This window comes from Zootoca vivipara, chromosome Z1, assembly GCF_965207765.1.
Source record: "Zootoca vivipara chromosome Z1, rZooViv2.hap1.1, whole genome shotgun sequence".
Taxonomy (NCBI): domain Eukaryota; kingdom Metazoa; phylum Chordata; class Lepidosauria; order Squamata; family Lacertidae; genus Zootoca; species Zootoca vivipara.
Window position 1 is genome coordinate 63,627,842 of NC_142583.1, and position 18,892 is coordinate 63,646,733.

The window sequence follows — 18,892 nt, forward strand, 5'->3', positions numbered from 1 at the left end:
TGCCAGGGGCGTATTTGTGTATGAATAGGGTGAGCCTATGAGCTGGATTCAGGAACTAAAGCATTAACTATCACAAAAGAATGGCCAGACTGCCCAGGTAATGCAATCAGTGACCATTATCAGGTCTCCTGGGAGACAGGATTGGTGCTGTAGACCACCTCCTATGCTGTAGACCACCTCCTGTGATGTATGTATGATGTTTTAGGAGGGTGGTCTTGGGCTACAGGGTGGGCAATTTCAAAAATCTATACAAGGGCTTGCGCACCATTGTTCAGGGTTCTCCTCCCTCCTGCGTGTGGTGAGTGGGGACCCTGTTGCAACAGTTCCTTGAAGAAAGATCAGGCTTACTAGCCGCTTTGCTACTCAATGGACTCTGGTTGGCCTCTGTTATTTCTCCTACCGATAGGGAACCCACTTAAGGACTTTATAAGGTCTCTAGAATACCCCATAAGGAAAGGGAGCAGTTTTCCTTATAACACCACTTTCTGTCCTCTATCCAGGCAAGTGAGAGGAAGGGTGGGCACATTCCAGCCAGGCAAAACCACTCCAGGAGGCTGTGAAGCAAGGCTAGTGAAGGGTGTGGCCTGGGGAGATTCCCAGGGGCCAGAAACAGAAGCCTGGATGGCCTCTTTGGCCCATGAGACTGAGGCTTCCCACCCCTGCATTACCCTATCTATGATGAATCCTAGCCAGGGTTGCAGAAGACCCTGTTTGCAGGCTTGCCTGTTGAAGGTTGTCTCCTGGGCCAGTAGGATTTGGCAAAAGAAGTAGAAGTAGTTTTGCTGTGTGCCTATATGGATCCAGTAAGAGGCAATGGAACTTCAGTGATTTGATAGGGCAGACACGTCCAACAGGTAGATCGTGATCTACCGGTAGATCACTGGACGTCTGTGGTAGATCACTGGTAGATCACTGGCCCCCCTGCAGAAAAGCTCAACCCCAAAGAAACGGGGCTTTCCTCCCCCCTACAACTTTGACCTGAACCCCTAAAAAACGGGCCTTCCTCCTTCCTAAAAAGAGCTCAACAATTTTGACATGAACCCCAAAAAGGGGGTAGATCACCACCAGGTTTTAACTGTGAGTAGATCACAGTCTCTTGGGACTTGGCCACCCCTGTGCTAGGGCTTTGAAAACTGAACCCTTGGAGTAGAGTTGGCGCAACACAGCTTGGGAAGCTTGGGATATTGAGCAAAATCCTTGATGGGCTGCCGCCATACGTGGTTGGTGGAGGGTCACCTAGTCAAGGTCAGGAATCCTATTGTTCCCCCAACGTGGGACTCGAACCCATGACTCTGAGATTAAGAGCTTCACGCTCTACCAACTGAGCTATCCCAGCATGCTGGGTCAAAAATTATGCTGGGCTGGGATGAGGAATTTAAGGTCAGGGGGGGACTTCATTCTTCTGAATTTTCATAAGCAGGGAGCCAGCGCGGCCTTGTTGAAATAGGACCTGGGTGACCTGGGTTCGAATCCTTACACAGGCATCAAGTGCACTACGTGACCTTGGGCCAGTCACTGTCTCTCAGCCTAACCTTCCTCACAGGGTTGTTGTGAGGATTAAATGAGGAGAGAGGGCGACATATACCACCTTGAGCCCCTTGGGAGAAATGGTGGGAAATGAATGAAATGATATGCAGGGCTGTGGACTCAAATCTCATAAGGTGCAATGCAGGTGACCTTGCAATATTTTCACTCTTTTGCAAGCTGCAGAGACATTTTTCACATATCCTGGAAATGCAGTATTTTACTTACACTTGCGTGGAGTTTTCCTTTTTTTGACATCGCTAAAAATTTGTTGCTGAAAACTCCTCGTATTCCTACAATCCCCTGAGACACAGCAAATATTTCCAAAATACCTAGGATGACAGAAATCCCAAAATAAAACACAATTCGTTTTTTTTTCACAGCACTGCAAAGAAAAGAAGAAGAGAGAAAGAAATCTTATGCATTGTCAGGTCTTTTTTATTAAAAAAAAAGGGGGAAGGGAGAAGAGGAGGAGGAAGAAAAAGTAGCTTTGTCATTTTAGGCTTAAACTGTGATTTCATGCTTGATTGCTTCTTGCTTGCTTGCTCGGGTTATCTGAATATACATTTATTTATAGACGTCCTGAGGTTTTAAAGGACACAACTGGTGTGAGTGGAATTTAATGGTTATCCACCTGCCCTCAACAGGAAGGCATCAGGAGATGGTTTAGGGCAGAGGTGTTCAATCTTTTTGGGTCCACGGCTCCCTTGACCAACTACTTTCTTTCTGTGGCTCCCCTGTGGGGTTCAAGAGCCCAGTTTTGCCACCCCTTGCTTGCAGAGTTGGCAGCCTCTCACCCTTTTTCAAACAGCCTCCCTTGTGGGAGCCTCCTCTCCTCTTCTCTCCTCTTTCCTTGGGAGTCCTCTGGGCAGCTGCAGCTGCCACCCCTAGTCTCTGAGCTGCCCCCTCTGCCCCAAAGAGATGTGCCCCCTCACACTGCCCCACAGGGGCCTGGGAAGCACCCCCCTGGCCAGCCCCAGAGGCACCATTCGCCTGGGGAGCTTATAGCCAGGGGTTCTGCAACGAACAGCTGTGCAAGCCTTGGGGAGGCAGAGATACAAGAGGGCATCAGAGGAGGGAGGGAAGGGAAGAGGGACAGAGGCCAGTGTTGCCCGCAGCACCCCTGACATTCAAGGCACCCCAGGGTGCCACGGCACGCTGGTTGAAAACCACCAGTCTAGGGGGAAGAGGAAAGAGAACAAGCCTTCTGTTATATACTGAGCTGAATCATAGAACAATAGGATCCAGAATCAGCAGTCTGATTGGTCCGCAAGAGCCACCCAATCCAACTCCAGGTGGAAGTGAATCCGCAACCTGATTGGCCTGCAGGAGCAGCCAATCGGGCGGCTGGCAGAAGTGAATTCACAACCTGATTGGCCTGCAGGAGCAGCCAATCAGGCTGCTGGCAGAAGTCAATCCACAAACTGATTGGCCCACAGGTGCAGCCCTGAAGTAGCCAATCATGCAAAGCCCATTGTGTAAATAATGTATATAAGCAGATGGTTTGGGGAAAAGGGCATTCTTCTCTTCTTCTCCTTGATGACTACAATAAAGAGCATGAAATTCACTCTCGACTCCGAGTATATTTCACCTTCAAAATCAGCAAGGGTTGTTTAAGCTAGGACCATCCCCTGCTCCCCTTGCTTGATTCCTGTAGCCTCTGGGCTCAATCCTGGAAACTTGTTTTCAGTGGCTGGGTGTAATGTTGGAACAAGCGATCTAGTTAGATAGATGAGAGAATCTCTGAGGATGTACAGAGTGAGTTTCTCTTACCAGCAGATAACCACGGCGTTTTGTGGGTCCCCGCGGTGGGAGACAGAAGGCTTGTAGGATTTCCTCCAATTTTTTCCTCCAGGCTCTGGCAATTATAACCTGGGGTTAATAAATCAACTGGCTGGCTGACGGCAGCCAGAGAGGGGAGTGGTTTCTGTGCCAGAGAAAGAGTCTGGTCACAACCGCAACATACATTGTACCTCATTCTTATACCGCTTTAGCAGACGTGGAGAATCCTGTGAAATACAGTTCGTTAAGGGTGCTGGGGGAACGGTAGGCCTGCACCCTTAACAAACTACAGTTCCCAAAATTCTTTGTGGGAAGCCATGACTGTTAAAGAATAAGAAGAGTGCTGTAAATATGTGGGTGTTAACCTCAGTTAGTAAAACACATTCTCTCCCCCCCCCCACAGGTCAGAGAGGTGAATGAAGTGTGTTCACCCCAGGTGAGAGACAGGGATGGTTTGAGTTATAGTTTTTCTGTTTCTTTGCTGTGGGGTTAACTGGTGTTCCTAACACGTACCCAGGTGGGTATGTTGTGATTTTGCTATTTTATATCGCTTTGATTGACTGCATCTATTGGTACTCTTATTATATATTTCTTTCCTATTGATATGATGCTCACTACTTTGGGGTATATAAATAAACCATAACATGGCACAGCTGCTTCCATAAATCTGGGTTTAGGAGCAGTTCTTGCAGAATAAAGAGCACCCTACCCTAGCAGGCTTGAGCCTTCAGAATACCCTAAGGTTTTTGCATGGGTTCCAATGATTTTAACCACATGCACACACACACCGACCTTTCTCTCTCACACCCTGCTGCTTTGCACAGTGCTGGGGAGCTACTGATCGCCAAGCATATTGTTTGCAGAAGAAGACGTTCACCCCTGAACATGTTAAAGGCAGACCTGGAAGCAGTCAGGAGCGTCTGAAACAAGCCAAGTGCAATTAGGGACCGGCAAATCCGTCTGCTTTGGTCTCTCACTTCCTCGTTTGTTTGTTTTTAATCTTACGTTCAGTTCTCCAAATCAGTTTGCAAAGGCTTTTTTTAAAAAAATAATAATGATAAATTATTCAGCATTTAGCATGACTTTCTCCTAATACACACATTATGGTATGCAATTTCACCTACGATGCACATGTTTGCAAGGAATTTTCCTGATTTTAATAATGCTTGGCAGGGGGTTGGACTGGATGGCTCTCGTGGTCTCTTCCAACTCTACGATTCTATGATTCTATGATTCTATGCAACTATCTAGCATATCTGCCATTGCAGCCTGGAGTTAGCCAAGCTCCACCTGATTGCAGCTAAAGACCAATGGATCCTTCTGCTCATCAGATGCATGAAAGCAAGATAAGCATTCTTTCCTATGCTCCCCCTCCTATATTGACACAGAGCCATCACATTTATATTATCGATAGCAACTGGAAGTAAGCAAGCCTCTGGAGGGGAGTTTAGGAAACTTACCAAGGCTGCATGCTGACTTCAGTCTTTGAAAGTTCCCTAGCAATTAGCTGAAGAGCTTTGGCTTCACTCCCCCCTCCACCCCCTGCAAAAAATAAATAAATGCAGTTCTCCGCAGCAGATGGATGAGTTGTGGGACACCATGGAAGTGTCATGGTCATTCTGACTGCTCATAAGGAGAGACAACTGCAAGCTCACAAGGCTTGGTGACAGACGGTCTGTTGGTAGGAAAGGATGCAGAGAAGCAAGGAGATTCGACTGTTGCAACCCCGATCAGCTGTTAGGTTGAAGAAAACAAGGACCACCCTGCTGTCATTACCCAGTTTCAATGGCTATTAATTCATAGCATTCTCAAAATTATACAGTTGGAAGGGTCTACAATGGTCATCTAGTCCAACCCCCTGCAAGGCAGAAATCTTTTGCCCAGCATGGGGCTTGAACCCGTGACCCTGAGTTTAAGAGTCTCATGCTCTACCGACTGAGCTATCCCAAACTGAAGAAAAGTAATGCTGAACTCATCCCAGACACTCGTTCCAAACACAGAAAAAGCAGAAAGTGGATCTCTGCTGGCCTCTGGGGAACAACACAGGTTTAACATCCTGAGTTGTAGCTCCGCCATCCTCTCCTTGAAGCAGTGAAGAAGGGTGAAATGAGCACTTAAATCACACCTTGCTCAACATGAAACAAGAAGAGGCCAATGTACAATAGCCCAAACATTTAGCTTCTTTCCCCCGATGCTGGGATCTAGCCCACTGGGCTACCTGGTCCTCTCTATATTCAGGACTCTGGGCTTTGTTTATTTGTTAAATTTATACCCCATCTTTGCTCTGAGGAGCTCAAGGTGTTTCTCAGTCTCCTCTTTTTCTTCTTCTAACAACTCCTGTGGGGTAGGTCTGGCTGTGGGGTAGGTCTGGCCCAAGGTCATGCAGTGAGCTTTGTGGCTTAGTGAGGATTTGAACCCTGTTCTCTCAGGCCTTAGCCAACACTCTGATCACTCTACCACATTGACACAGGGGCGTAGGAAGATAGGGGCGGTCGGGGCGGTGCGCCCCGAGCGGCGCGATGCGCCCCAAGCGACGCGATCCCAGGGACGCCATCGCCGCTGCCCGCCCCACCCCCAGAACGTGCACCACGTCACTGCGCACGGCGCGCCCCACCCCCAGAACGTGCACCACGTCACTGGGGCCAGCGCGCCTGCTCTCAGCCACTGCATTGACAGAACATTGGCCCATGCAATTGGCAGGTATGGTGGCAGCCTCTGTATCTGCAGACTTTGGGCTCTCAAACTGCATCAACAGAAGTCTGGTCTCCAGATCAAGGGAAGTAATACAGTACTACCATTCTACTCTGCTTTGGTCAGACCACACCTGGAACACTGTGTCCAGTTCTGGGCACCACGATTTTAAGAAGGATATTGACAAGCTGGAACAAGTGCAGAGGAGGGCGACCAAGATGATCAAGGGTCTGGATACCAAGCCTTATGAGGAACGGTTGAAGGAGCTGGCAGGGCCGGCTCTAGGGATAGGCTGGGTGGTGCAGGGTGCTGGCCCGGCAGGGGGGCGGCATGCGGCAGAGCCGTGCGGAAGCCATGCTGTGCCCTGCGCTTGCCCACCAGCCGCGACGGGGCGGAGCGGGGGCACCGGAGCGATCTCCGCACCACGGCGCCAGGGCGTCCGACATGGTTGAGACGGCCCTGGGAGCTGGGTATGTTTAGCCTGGAAAAGAGGAGACTGAATGGAGGATATGGTAGCCATATTAAAATATCTAAAAGGCTGTCACATGGAGGATGGAGCAAGCTTGTTTTCTCATGCTCTGGAGGGCAGGACCTGAACCAATGGATTCAAATTACATGAAAGGAGATTGCAACGAAGCATCAGGAAGAACTTTCTGACAGTAAGACTTGTTTGACAAGGAACAGTCTTCCTTGGGAGGTTGTGGATTCTCCATCCTTAAAAACCAAGGTTTTTCAGCAGAGGTTGGATGTCCATCTGTCCTGGATGCTTTAGCTGAGATTCCTGCATTGCAGGGGGGTTGGACTAGATGACCCTTGGGTCCCTTCCAACTCTAAGATTCTACGATTCTGTGTAAGCAATGCAGTTGGTTTAATATCCATGCAATATATTCTGACTGCCGCATTCCTGCTAACAAGTTAGTGGCCAAATTTACAACTCTACAATTCTATGACTCTATGATTCTCCTACCGCTTTCCTGTAGGGAAAACTACTCTTTAGTGCTCAGTCGGAGCAAACGGCAATTGGGCTTTTTTGGTTGATAGCTGTTTGTTCTGATTTGGAGCTAAAGAGTGGATTTTCCCTGAAAAAGGAGCAAGGCAAGTGGGAAACCGCTCAGACCCATGCTTTCTAAGCATGGGACAAGCGGAAGTGTGGTCAAATCCTGAACGAGTGCCCCACTGAATGCTTTGTGATGGTAAAGGACCCCTGGACAGTTAAGTCCAGTCAAAGGCAACTGTGGGGGTTTCGCCGCTCATCTCGCTTTCAGGCTGAGGTAGCCGGTGTTTGTCTGCAGACCCGGTGTTTTCCGGGTCAAGTGGCCAGCATGTCTAAACCGCTTCTGAAGCAATGGAACACTGTGAAGTAAGCCAGAGCACATGGAAATGCTATTTACCTTCCTGCCACAGTGGTACCTATTTATCTACTTGCACTGGTGTGCTTTTGAACTGCTAGGTTGGCAGGAGCTAGGACAGAGCAATGGGAGCTCACCCCGTCACAGGGATTTGAACCGCTGACCTTCCAATCGGCAAGCCCAAGAGGCTCAGTGGTTTAGACCACAATGCCACCACCCGCGTCCCTCCTTTGTGATGGACCACAACATCAGAGGCCCATCTCTGCCTTTCCATTTTCCTGCTGCTATCCTCACTTCATCCTGCCTCCCAAATCTTTTGGTGGTTTGCTTTTGAAGAGAGCATGTTTTCCTCTTGTCTTCTGTTGCTCTGGCTCAGGGGGTTATCAAAAGCAAAAGCACGATAGAAGGAGCAGATTTACTTTGTGCTGCAGGTGAACAACGCTGGCTCTGAATCCGCATAAGGATCAGTTCTTTCTAAAAGGAGAGAGCGAGGGAGTGCAGCGGGTACTATTTTTACATGGCAGTGCACATTCTGAATCTCCCCTGTAGGGCTACGAAAGCCTGGAAAGAACAATCTAAGCGCTAGCTATTAGGGGGTTATAACATGAAAGAAAGACGAGATGCAAAAGGAAAAATGGTTGAAATTGTTAAAAGCATATTATTACTCAATGCAGAACATCCTAAAGCAACTATGGGCTGCTCTGCTCCACACCTCTCCTTCTCTAAAGAGAAGACGTAAGCTGAAAAATGCCCCATCTGTACCATACATATTTAAAGCTGTCAGGAGTATGGGCAGGAGTCAGGCTCTGGGGCCTGTAGTGCTTTGCAGGACTGGGGCCTGCCTCAGTTTGTGCTGGAGAAGCAAGGAGTGGTCACTCAGGTGAGGCCTCAGCTTGTGCTGGAGAGGCAAGGAGTGGTCACTCAGGTGAAGCTACTTGATACCTCACTGCACCTGGTAGCAGGAGCTGGGAGGGAAAAGCTCAGCATTTCCCTTCAGCTCTTTGCCACAGCAACGCTATCCCTGCCTGGTTGCCTATGGCCTCTTGCTCCTTGGACAATTGCCTTGCCGACGCCTTGATCCTCAACCCTTGGACCCTTGCCTTGCCGACGCCTTGCTCCTCAAACCCTTGCCTTGCCGACGCCTTGATCCTCGACCCTTGGACCCTTGCCTTGCCGACGCCTTGCTCCTTGACTCCCAGACCTTCGCCTCTGCCTTGCTCCTTGACCCTGCAACTGCCTGCTGCTGGACCCTCAGCCCTGCACCTGTTCCTGCTTCTACACCACCATCTTGCCTCTGGCCCTGACGTCGTCAGCCAGGGCTTCAACCGCCCACCGACCGGACCGTGACAAAAGCAGCATCATGCCACTTTAAACAGCTTCCCCCAAAAAATTCTGGGAGCTGTAGTTTGTTAAGGGTACTGAGACCCTCTATTCCCATCCCAGAGCTGCAACATTCAGAGTTCCCTGTGAAGAGGGATTGATTGTGAAACCATTCTGTACAGTGCTGGTGGGTCCAAAAAGTGTTTCTCTCGGGCTGATCCATAGTCCTGCTTGACCTTTGTTTGTATTATGTCCCGATTAATTCCTCCAGGTCCAAGAGCTTTTCTTCTTACATGCCTCTGCCTTGCGAAATCCGATCTTACCTCCGAGCTGAAGCTTGGTTAAGCAAAATCTCTTTTTGCATTTTCCATGCATCTCTGTTAAGATCCGAGTCCAAAACACAGGTCAAGTGAAAGGATGGATGGACCCCTTAGCCCTGGCCATCAAGGCTGGAATTCTGGAACTAAAGTCAGGGTGGTTTAAACCCTTTCCCAGGCTTCCAGGGGTGGTGGTGGTCTCATAACAGTAGTACGTATTGCCATAATTGGCAATGGGTACCCTGTTCACACGTAAGGGACACGGGTGGCGCTGTGGGTTAAACCACAGAGCCTAGGGCTTGCCGATCAGAAGGTCAGCAGTTCGAATCCCCGTGACGGGGTGAGCTCCCGTTGCTCGGTCCCTGCTCCTGCCAACCTAGCAGTTCAAAGCACAAAGTGCAAGCAGATAAATAGGTACCGCTCTGGCAGGAAGGTAAACGGCGTTTCCGTGTGCTGCTCTGGTTTGCCAGAAGCGGCTTAGTCATGCTGGCCACATGACCCGGAAGCTGTACGCCGGCTCCCTCGGCCAGTAAAGCAAGATGAGCGCCTCAACCCCAGAGTCATCTGTGACTGGACCTAATGGTCAGGGGTCCCTTTACCTTTATCTTGACCCTGTTCACACATTCTCTCACACAGACCACACACACACACACACACACAGAGAGAGAGAGAGACCCCTAAATGTATACACATAGGACATGTCATGTCAAACAATGGTTTCCACCACAGTTTCCAGTGATTTTCCTTGTCACTTTCCTGACCACAAGAAGTGGTAATGGTTGGAAAGGTTTGTGCAAGACTACCAGATCCACTTCAATTGCACAACCTGAATTTATTCGTATGAAATTGAATCCCACCTGCAAAATAACAACAGTCCAGAGAGTGGCCCCTATGATTTGGTCATGGAAATTTGTAAGTGACACAGAACTGGAACCCTCATCATGTGATTCTAGCACCAGAAAACTATTTATGGAATGAAACTGGCTGTCAATGAGGCCATTAAACTGGGCACCTGGAATGCAGGAATCATGCATAGCCAAAGGCATAAATAAATACAGAAGAGGACATGTTCCCCTTTCCCCTTTATTTTTTTTCATGTTTCTTTGGGTTGTGTTTTTTTGGGGGGCGGGGGAGGGAATCCAATAGATGCTGCCACTTGTGAACGATTACTTTTGCCTGGTCCTTACTATCTTTATAGCTCATTGTCACTGTGTAAATATTTATGGATACTGAAAGAAAATGAGCAGATGAAAAATAAAAAGAGAGAGATTTGACAAGGAACAGCTGGAGGCAGATGGATAATTCAAACTAAGCACTCGAGGAGAGGCGAACAATGCAGTGAAATAAAGAGGCTGGGGAAAGTGGGATGAATCGCAGTAAACTGCTGACACAATAAGCGCTTTTTTTCCAGCGGGAACTGCTCAGCAGCGACTCAAATGTTCTGGTTCTTGCTGCGTAAATAAAAGGTTTGGTTAAACAGCAGTGATACCAGTGCAACTTAGAAGGATGCTTCTTGTAACAGAGATAAAAGCTGTCTAGCAAGTTACCCCAAAGCCCATTATCCTGGAAGTAATTTCATTGCATCCTCAGAATGAGAACGTCCCTGAAACTCATATAGTTCAAATCTCTGCCCTGAGATCAGGTTGATCCTTTACACCAGCTGTTTGTGGACTGCAACTCCCATCATCTCTAGCTAGCAGGACCAGTGGTCAGGGATGATGGGAACAGGGTTGTAAGACCCTGTTCTACAAATTCATGCTAAGCACACCTTCGCAATGGGTAGGGACGACCCACAACATTTTGCCACCCGAGCAGGACAGCAAATGCCACCAACACACCCCTTGCTAACTCGTGCTGCATTGTACCCAAGACCAGCAATGTTATTTTGGAACCCGAGGCAGAAAATCCAACAAGCCCCTCTCCTGTGCTCTCAGAATGCAACAGCAATCATAAATGGGATAACATAACATTTTTTGCTGACCTTTCATGACACTCACTAATGATAGGGCCGGCACTGATGCTGTACCTAGGGTACAGGGGTACTGATGTACTAGGCTCATAGCCAGAATGGGCCTCATTTTTAAAAAAGTAAGTTTCTAGCTCTCCTGGAAGAAAAGTTATGAAGGAAAATATGCAGGTACCTCCTACCAAGTTTCTGTGAGATGAGTCAGTCTGACTCAGTTTTTAACCTATGAGTGAAGTCAGAGCTGTGGAGAGAAGTGACTAGTGGGGTGCCACAGGGTTCTGTCTTGGGCCCAGTCTTATTCAACATCTTTATCAATGACTTGAATGATGGGCTTGAGGGCATCCTGAGCAAGTTTGCAGATGACACCAAATTGGGAGGGGTGGCTAATACCCCAGAGGACAGGATCACACTTCAAAATGACCTTAACAGATTAGACAACTGGGCCAAAGCAAACAAGATGAATTTTAACAGGGAGAAATGTAAAGTACTACACTTGGGTAAAAAAAATGAAAGGCACAAATACAGGATGGGTGACACCTGGCTTGATAGCAGTACATGTGAAAAGGATCTAGGAGTCTTGGTAGACCACAAACTTGACATGAGTCAACAGTGTGATGCAGCAGCTAAAAAAGCCAATGCAATTCTGGGCTGCATCAATAGGAGTATAGCATCTAGATCAGGGGAAGTAATAGTACCACTGTATTCTGCTCTAGTCAGACCTCACCTGGAATACTGTGTCCAGTTCTGGGCACCACAGTTCAAGAAGGAAACTGACAAGCTGGAACGTGTCCAGAGGAGGGCAACCTAAATGGTCGAAGGCCTGGAAACGATGCCTTATGAGGAACGGCTTAGGGAGCTGGGTATGTTTAGCCTGGAGAAGAGAAGGTTAAGGGGTGATATGATAACCATGTTCAAATATATAAAAGGATGTCATATAGAGGGAAAAAGTTGTTTTCTGCTGCTCCAGAGAAGCGGACACGGAGCTATGGATTCAAACTACAAGAAAGAAGATTCCACCTAAACATTAGGAAGAACTTCCTGACAGTAAGAGCTGTTAGGCAGTAGAATTTGCTGCCAAGGAGTGTGGTGGAGTCTCCTTCTTTGGAGGCTTGACAGCCATCTGTCGGGAATGCTTTGATGGTGTTTCCTGCTTGGCAGAGGGTTGGACTGGATGGCCCTTGTGGTCTCTTCCAGCTCTATGATTCTATGATTGATGAGCGAGTGGCTTGGATACCAGGCCATAGGAATCCGTGGAGTTCTAATGAGTTTCTGTTTCCCCCTTTGGTACACTTTTCCTGTTTCTGTCTCATTTTCAAATACTTGGAAACTCCATAGTTTCCCTTTCCTTCTCCCCTAGCAACCAGGAAGTATCTTTCCTGTGGTGGGTTCTCCTGAGATCAGGTACTCCCTAGATGTTAACCCCCAACAACAACAACAAAGTTAAATGCCAAATGTGAAAACTTTGCAAAGAGGCTTAGGCATGTTTCCTACAGTGCAAGATATAAAGAACAGGTATTAATTAAGAATTCACTGTATAGCTAACCTACAGTACAATGGCGTACATGTCTATTCAGGTCACTTCGTGTTTAAAGGGACTTACTTCTAGGTGTGCAAAATAGGACACAAACCTGCCTATAACACAAAGCAGGTGCAAATCTTAGGCGGATCAGTGCCTTCTTTTGCAGTGGCCCAAGGGCCCCAATCCACTTACAGTTCATTGGGCCCAGGACCTGGTAGTGAAGGAATTAAGCAACAAGTCCCTTTCGCCAGGAATTGTATCACGAAGGAGCTTTAATGGGCTGGGGAATTATTGCAGAACGGTCAGAACATAAACACAGGCAGCACAGCAAGCATAAAGTTATTTAGTTGCATTGCTTATAGAATCATGGAGTTGGGAGGGACAGCAGGGGTCATCTAGTCCAGCCCCTTGCAATGCAGGCCCACACCATTCCTGGGTGGGCTCAAACCAACAACCTTCTGGTTAACAGCCAGACGCACTGACCCATTGCACCGCAGGCTCTCTTGCTTCTTAGTTGACAGTTGGGCAGAACTGCTCCCTGTGTGTTGTCCTTCTTTACTTTCTACATGTAAAGTCTAGGAACTTACTTTTTAAACAGAAAGAGGAAAATTCTTGAGAGTCCGGTGGGACTGGAATATCCCTGAACAGGAAGCAGCCCCCCCCCCCCGCGGCTTCCCTGTAACTCTAACCCTATAGGAAAGCAATGCCTGACTTACTCCTATTCCAGAACTTCTGGGCTAAGGCCAAACAAACCATAGCTCAGAAACCACAATGCTAAAGCACTTAAGCAATACATGGCTTACATGTGACCAGTGACCTTTTCCTAACACTAATGTGCAGAGCTGCGTTCATTCATTCATTCGTTCATTCATTCGGGTTGCCGGACTCAATAGAGGACAGGACTTCTGTGCCTTTAATTACCCTGCTCTCTTTTGAGTCTGGAAACCTTAAAGAGAAATCAGCAGACCCTTTGTTTAATTTCCAAGCAAAGGGTCTGCTGGTTTCTCTTTAAGGTTTCCAGACTCAAAAGAGAGCAGGGCAATTAAAGGCACAGAAGTCCTGCCCTCTTTTGAGTCTGGCAACCCTATCATTCATTCATTCATTCATTCATCCATCCATCCATCCATCCATCCATCCATCCATCCATCCATTCATTCATTATATTTACTCCATGAACCTCAATGTGATATATGCAGATTTTCCCCACCTCTGCACACACACCTTTTTCTCACAGCCCTCTGAGGTAGGTTAGGGTAAAACATAGTTACTGGCCCAAGATCATGCAGTGAGCTTCATGGCTGACACAGCCTGGGAATCTTCAAGCCACATTTCCTCCATCCTAGCCCAACACTAACCAATGCACAACTTTGATTAAATAGGAGTCAACACCATCAGCCAGATGCCAGGCTCCTTTCCTGAACATTGTTCTTTCTTAATAACATAAGGAGAGCCTTGCAGGATCAGACCGAAAGCTCGCCTAGTCCAGCATCCTCTTCTCACAGTGGCCAAGCAGATGCTTATGGGAAGCTCGAAAGCAGAAGCTGAGTGCAATAAATCCTAGAAACTAGTAAATGGTAGGACTTCGGTTATTTGGGATGTAAAGGGATTGAACCTGGGACCTTCTGAATGCAAAACAAATGATGTCGCAGGTTCATAGTCGTTGTTCCAATGATTAAAAAGGAATAAAGAAAAGAGAATGAGGGAGCCACCCAGGTATTCTAGGAGAGAGGTCTGAGCACAGAAGTAAACAGGTAGATCCTCTAATCCAGGGGTGGCCAACTTCCAAGAGACTGCGATCTACTCACAGAGTTAAAAACTGGGAGTGATCTACCCCCTTTTTGGGGGGTTCAGTTCAAAGTTGTTGTGCTTTTTTTTAGGAAGGAGGAAGGCCCATGCTGGAGGGGGGGGTTCCATGTAAAACTTGTTGAGCTTCTTTAGGGAAGAGGAAAGCAACATTGAACTTTTTTTTTTTAGGAAGGAAAGCCCTGTCTTTGGAGGTTCGGGTCATTTTAGGGGTGCAGGGCAAAGATGTTGAGCTTTTTTAGGGGAGCCAAAGTTTTTTAGCTTCTTTGGGGGGATCTACCAGTGATCTACCACAGATGTCCAGTGATCTACTGGTAGATCACAATCTACCTGTTGGACATGCCTGCTCTAATCCAATTTAATCTTACTTAAATCACAATTATTCTCCTGTAAATCAGTAGGGGACCATGGTTATGAAGTTAACCTTTTATCGCATGGGTAGGCAAACTAAGGCCCAGGGGCCAGATTATGTTTTTACATGAGTAGAATGTGTCCATTTATTTAAAATGCATCTCTGGGTTATTTATGGGGCATAGGAATTCGTTCATTATTATTTTTTTCAAAATGTAGTCTGGCCCCCCACAAGGTCTGAGGGACAGTGGACCATCCCCCTGCTGAACAAGTTTGCTGACCCCTGTTTTATCGCTTACAGCTCTGTAAGCAAAAGGACCAGGCTGATTTGCGGCCCACTGATTTGTGCAAGTGATGGGTGGGGGCGGAGCCAAAAGTGGGTGGAGCAACGAAAGAGACAAGAAGGCTACATCCCAGCCATGCAAAAGCCAACAGGATTTTCTGTATCACCATCCCAGCATCTCTCCATCCACGCTAGAGGGGCTGTGATAGTTCAAGGACACATTTTAGCCACCAGAGAAAAGCACTTGATGGGGACACAGAACATGGCTGGTGGATGTGTGGCCTCAAGAGAGCCTGAGAGGTCAGACAGAGAGGATGGAGGGCCACGTTTGACCTGCTGCGTGTCGTGTCCTCCCACCCTCGGTTAGGGATACACAATTCCAAACTGCAGGGAGTGGCTCTTTGCTATATCTGCGCCTCTGTATTTAGAAAGGTAGCAGGTTAGAGAGAAGGGTCCTACTCTAGCAATCGCCCTGACATGCTACATCTCTACATGCAATGAGTTGGGTTTGGGGGGGGGGGCAAGGAGAAGCTGTCCAATCTTCTCCAGCCTGCAGTCTGGAGTGACATACAAGTTGCCACCCCAGTGAGAATTAGGCCTAAGACACCTGCACTAGGCAGAGAGCCAAAACAAAGTTTCATGGAAATCAGATCCTTCAGCAGCAGCATTCCAGAATTTCAGTAGGACTTGGGAGATACTTAAAACATTACCATTTTTTGCTTTTAAAAATTAAACTTTGAGCAATAGTCATTAATCCCTTTGCACCATAGGAGGAAAAATTAAAACTCTTGATAAACTTTATGACAGTAATCTTTTCATTTTACTAAATTCAAGGATTTTACATCTTCAGTAATGCTATAACTATTTTGTTTAAAAATACCACTTAATGTACCAAAATGGTCTCATATTACAACAAAAGCCATTGCCGTAAGGCATTTAGAATTTGCTGGAGAAATCTAACCACTCGCCCCAATTAGTTTCAGTTCCGCTAAGTCCCAAAAAGCACTGTTATTCACAGTATTTTGCTTTTCCCCACACCTTTTTTTCTTTTGATCAATTGCAACAGAAACTTGAGCAGTAAAGTTTGTCCTGTATCAAACTGCTGACTGAGAACTGCATATTTCATAACTTCGTAACTGAGAAAGTGGGGTATGCTTTTAAAAGTGGGGGTTCCATTTTAGAAATACAGTTTAGCTAGCTAATCTAAACCTTCCTTCCTGACATGCAACGTACAAGGATTTTTGGATGGCGGGAACATTCAAATACATGATCTTCCCTCTTGCCACAGCCCTGGAAAAACATTTAACGTTTGGCTGTTGACTATATAAACTGGACATTGGCTATTCATGTTGTGTGTGCTCCCCAGCCACTGCCTTTTCCACTATTCCCATCTGCATTTGGAATTTTCAGTCCGTTTCTGATGGTTCCTACCGGCCAAACATAAAATGTTCACCAACAGGTGAACATGACATGCTGTGTTATTCAGCTGTTCACATTATCATGCGATTGTTCTACAGCTGATGCTGGCGTGTTTCACTTTTTAACTACATCCCATTGAGCTCAGCGGAACTTAATTCCGAGAAAGTGTGCAGAGGAAGTGTGATGCAATCCTACCCATGTCCGTTCAGAGGCAAGGCCCAATGTGTTCAAGGGAGCTTACTCCCAGGTAAAGGGTTACCAGACTGTAGTCTGAATCCGCAATTCAAATAGGACGGGAGTGAAGCAGAGGCAAGGCACTCAGAAGCAAAGAAGACACCAAAACGTTGATTTGTGCAAAGAAAAACCAACAGTAGTCTGTGCCCTGCTTAAAGCCATCACTATTGTTATCATCATTATCACCATCATTAGTAGTAGTAAAGTTATTAATGGCACTTTTCCATTTACAGAATGCTATGTATCCAACAGCCAGACAGCCGCATAGAATGACCTCTGTTTCTAGCTTTCCCCAATCAGGGTGTTAACTTCTATGAAGAAGGACAAAAAATCTAAGAACAAGCCAGGGAGTTGGGTTTTTTTTTTTAGGGTGAGGGGTGGGGAAGTCCACCTTGCTTCTCTGCATTCCCTCCAGCTTTTGGCAGAGGCCAAACTGAAGACAGATTATTAGGATCTCCACCTGCTATGGAAGCAATCTATTTGCCTTCGAAGTCACTGGCAAAATTTACATCTCTTTGAGCTGCGTCCCTCTGAACGGCTCTGGGCTGCAATACAGGGACTTCAGCGTGTGCCCAGAAGCCAAGCTTTTCATTTTAACCAAATTTGCATCAAATGCATAAAGTTCTTAGTCCCAGGGTCTCAAGGGATCTGGGCAGGTAGGTAGCGGCACTTACACCTAGCAAGACTAAAAATGTGTACGATTTTTTTTTTAAAGAACGTTTAGAAATAAGCACCTACCCACAGATTCCTACAAAAGCAACCAGTAAAAATGCTCTTTGAAAAAATAATTTAAAAAATTGAACACCCTGAACTGCAACATTGAATTTAATGTCCCCGAGTGGCCCCAGTTCCCCAGGCAAGGGGCGGAGAGAGGAGCGAAACGCACTTACTTAAGATACTGCCTTGATGGGAGCCATTGACAAGCCCATCGGGGTGGATTTGGAGATGGAAACCGATGCCCACTCTGCAATAGAGGCTGCCGGTTCTGCGCCCGGATGGGCTCCACTGGAAACTGCTCCTTTCGGAACCGCTGCCTTGAACTCCCGAAGAGGGGGCGAAATAAGGGGAAGGGGCTGAAAAGGAGGAGGAGGAGGAGGAAGAAGAAGTGGTATTCCTACTTCCAAGCCTGCTTCTTCTGCTGTTTTTGGCACGCAAAGCCGCGTCTCCAAGTTGCGCTCTGGGGGGCAGCGTCTCCTTCTGTGCCAAAGCGAGGAGGATCAGGTGGCTGAAAAAGAGAAGGCAGAGGAAGAAAGACAAGCTCATTCTTCCAGCGGGAGGGACGCGCAGGGCATTTTGCGGAGGCGGCTGCGAATGCCGCGGCACCTCTGGGGCAAACGGGCGTGCGCTCCGGCGCTCAGGGAAGGCATCGTCGGCCCGCTGGAGGGAGAGCGCGATCCGAGAGCGCGGAGCTGCTGGCACGGAGATATTTATAACCCGGGTGATCTCACAGCTCTCCCCTACATGCCTGGAGTCTAAACGAGGCTCGCTTCTCCAGCCCTTCCGAGGCTGGGCGGTGGGGGGAGGCGAAAGAAGGACGCCTCACAAGACCCCCGGCGGGAGAAGGAACGTAGGAGGAAGAAGACGGCGGCGGAGAGGCGAGGGTCACCCCTGGCCACGCTGGAGAGGCGCAGAGCGCACCAGGGACGCGCGGCCCTCCGCGCCAGCAGCGCTTTTACGCACCAGCAGGCTGATTCCGAGTCCACCCCCCCCCCGCGCCGCCCCCGTCAAGGCTCGCGGGTTGCGAATAATTCATAAACGGAGACAAGCGAAAGGGGCTCCCCGGAGGGGGGGGAATATAGCCACCCCCAGCTAATTCACATTCTCTGGAGGCAACTTGAACGGGAGTGGGACAGAATGGATCCGATACTCATGTGATGTTGAGGGAAAGGATCAAGCCAGCTCAATTCACAAACCGCTTAGGTCGGGATGATTTGCGCCGAGGGGGTCCCTGGAATTCCCTGCCACCAGTACTGGCGATGGCCATCAAGAGATGGCTTGATCAGTTGGTTGGGAGCCACCTTGAGGAGGAGCGATTTGTAAGTGAGATAGGTAAACGTCCACCCTTAGAGGCAGTCTACCTTTGGAATAGAGCTGACGTTGATTTTTTTTAAAAAAAAAAAATGTAACAAGGATGTTGTATTCTTGGGGCAACCGTCTTCTAGAAAAAGAATAGTGGTCCGGTGGTCTTGCATAGCTCACTCCGGCTTGCCAGATCGGGATGAAGAATAAAATAAGAAAAGAAGGCGGGAAGTGTGTGCGTGAGCGCCACCCTAAAATGTTTACTCAGAAGTAAGCCTCAGTGTGTGGAAGTGGAGATTACTTGCGCCTTTGTGC

The 18,892-nt window shown here is 47.8% G+C and overlaps 1 protein-coding gene across 1 annotated transcript in view; it reads right to left on the minus strand.

Annotated features, from left to right (window-relative positions):
• The window catches only part of FGF5 (fibroblast growth factor 5), a 29,067-nt gene extending 11,246 nt beyond the window's left edge, over positions 1 to 17,821 (minus strand). Inside the window, exons 1-2 of the mRNA XM_035113459.3 lie at positions 17,449 to 17,821; positions 1,753 to 1,856 (exon numbers count right to left, since the gene is read on the minus strand). Of these exons, the coding sequence (XP_034969350.2) occupies positions 1,753 to 1,856; positions 17,449 to 17,821 (477 nt within the window). The remainder of the gene's footprint in view (positions 1 to 1,752; positions 1,857 to 17,448) is intronic.
• Positions 17,822 to 18,892: the final 1,071 nt, after the last annotated feature.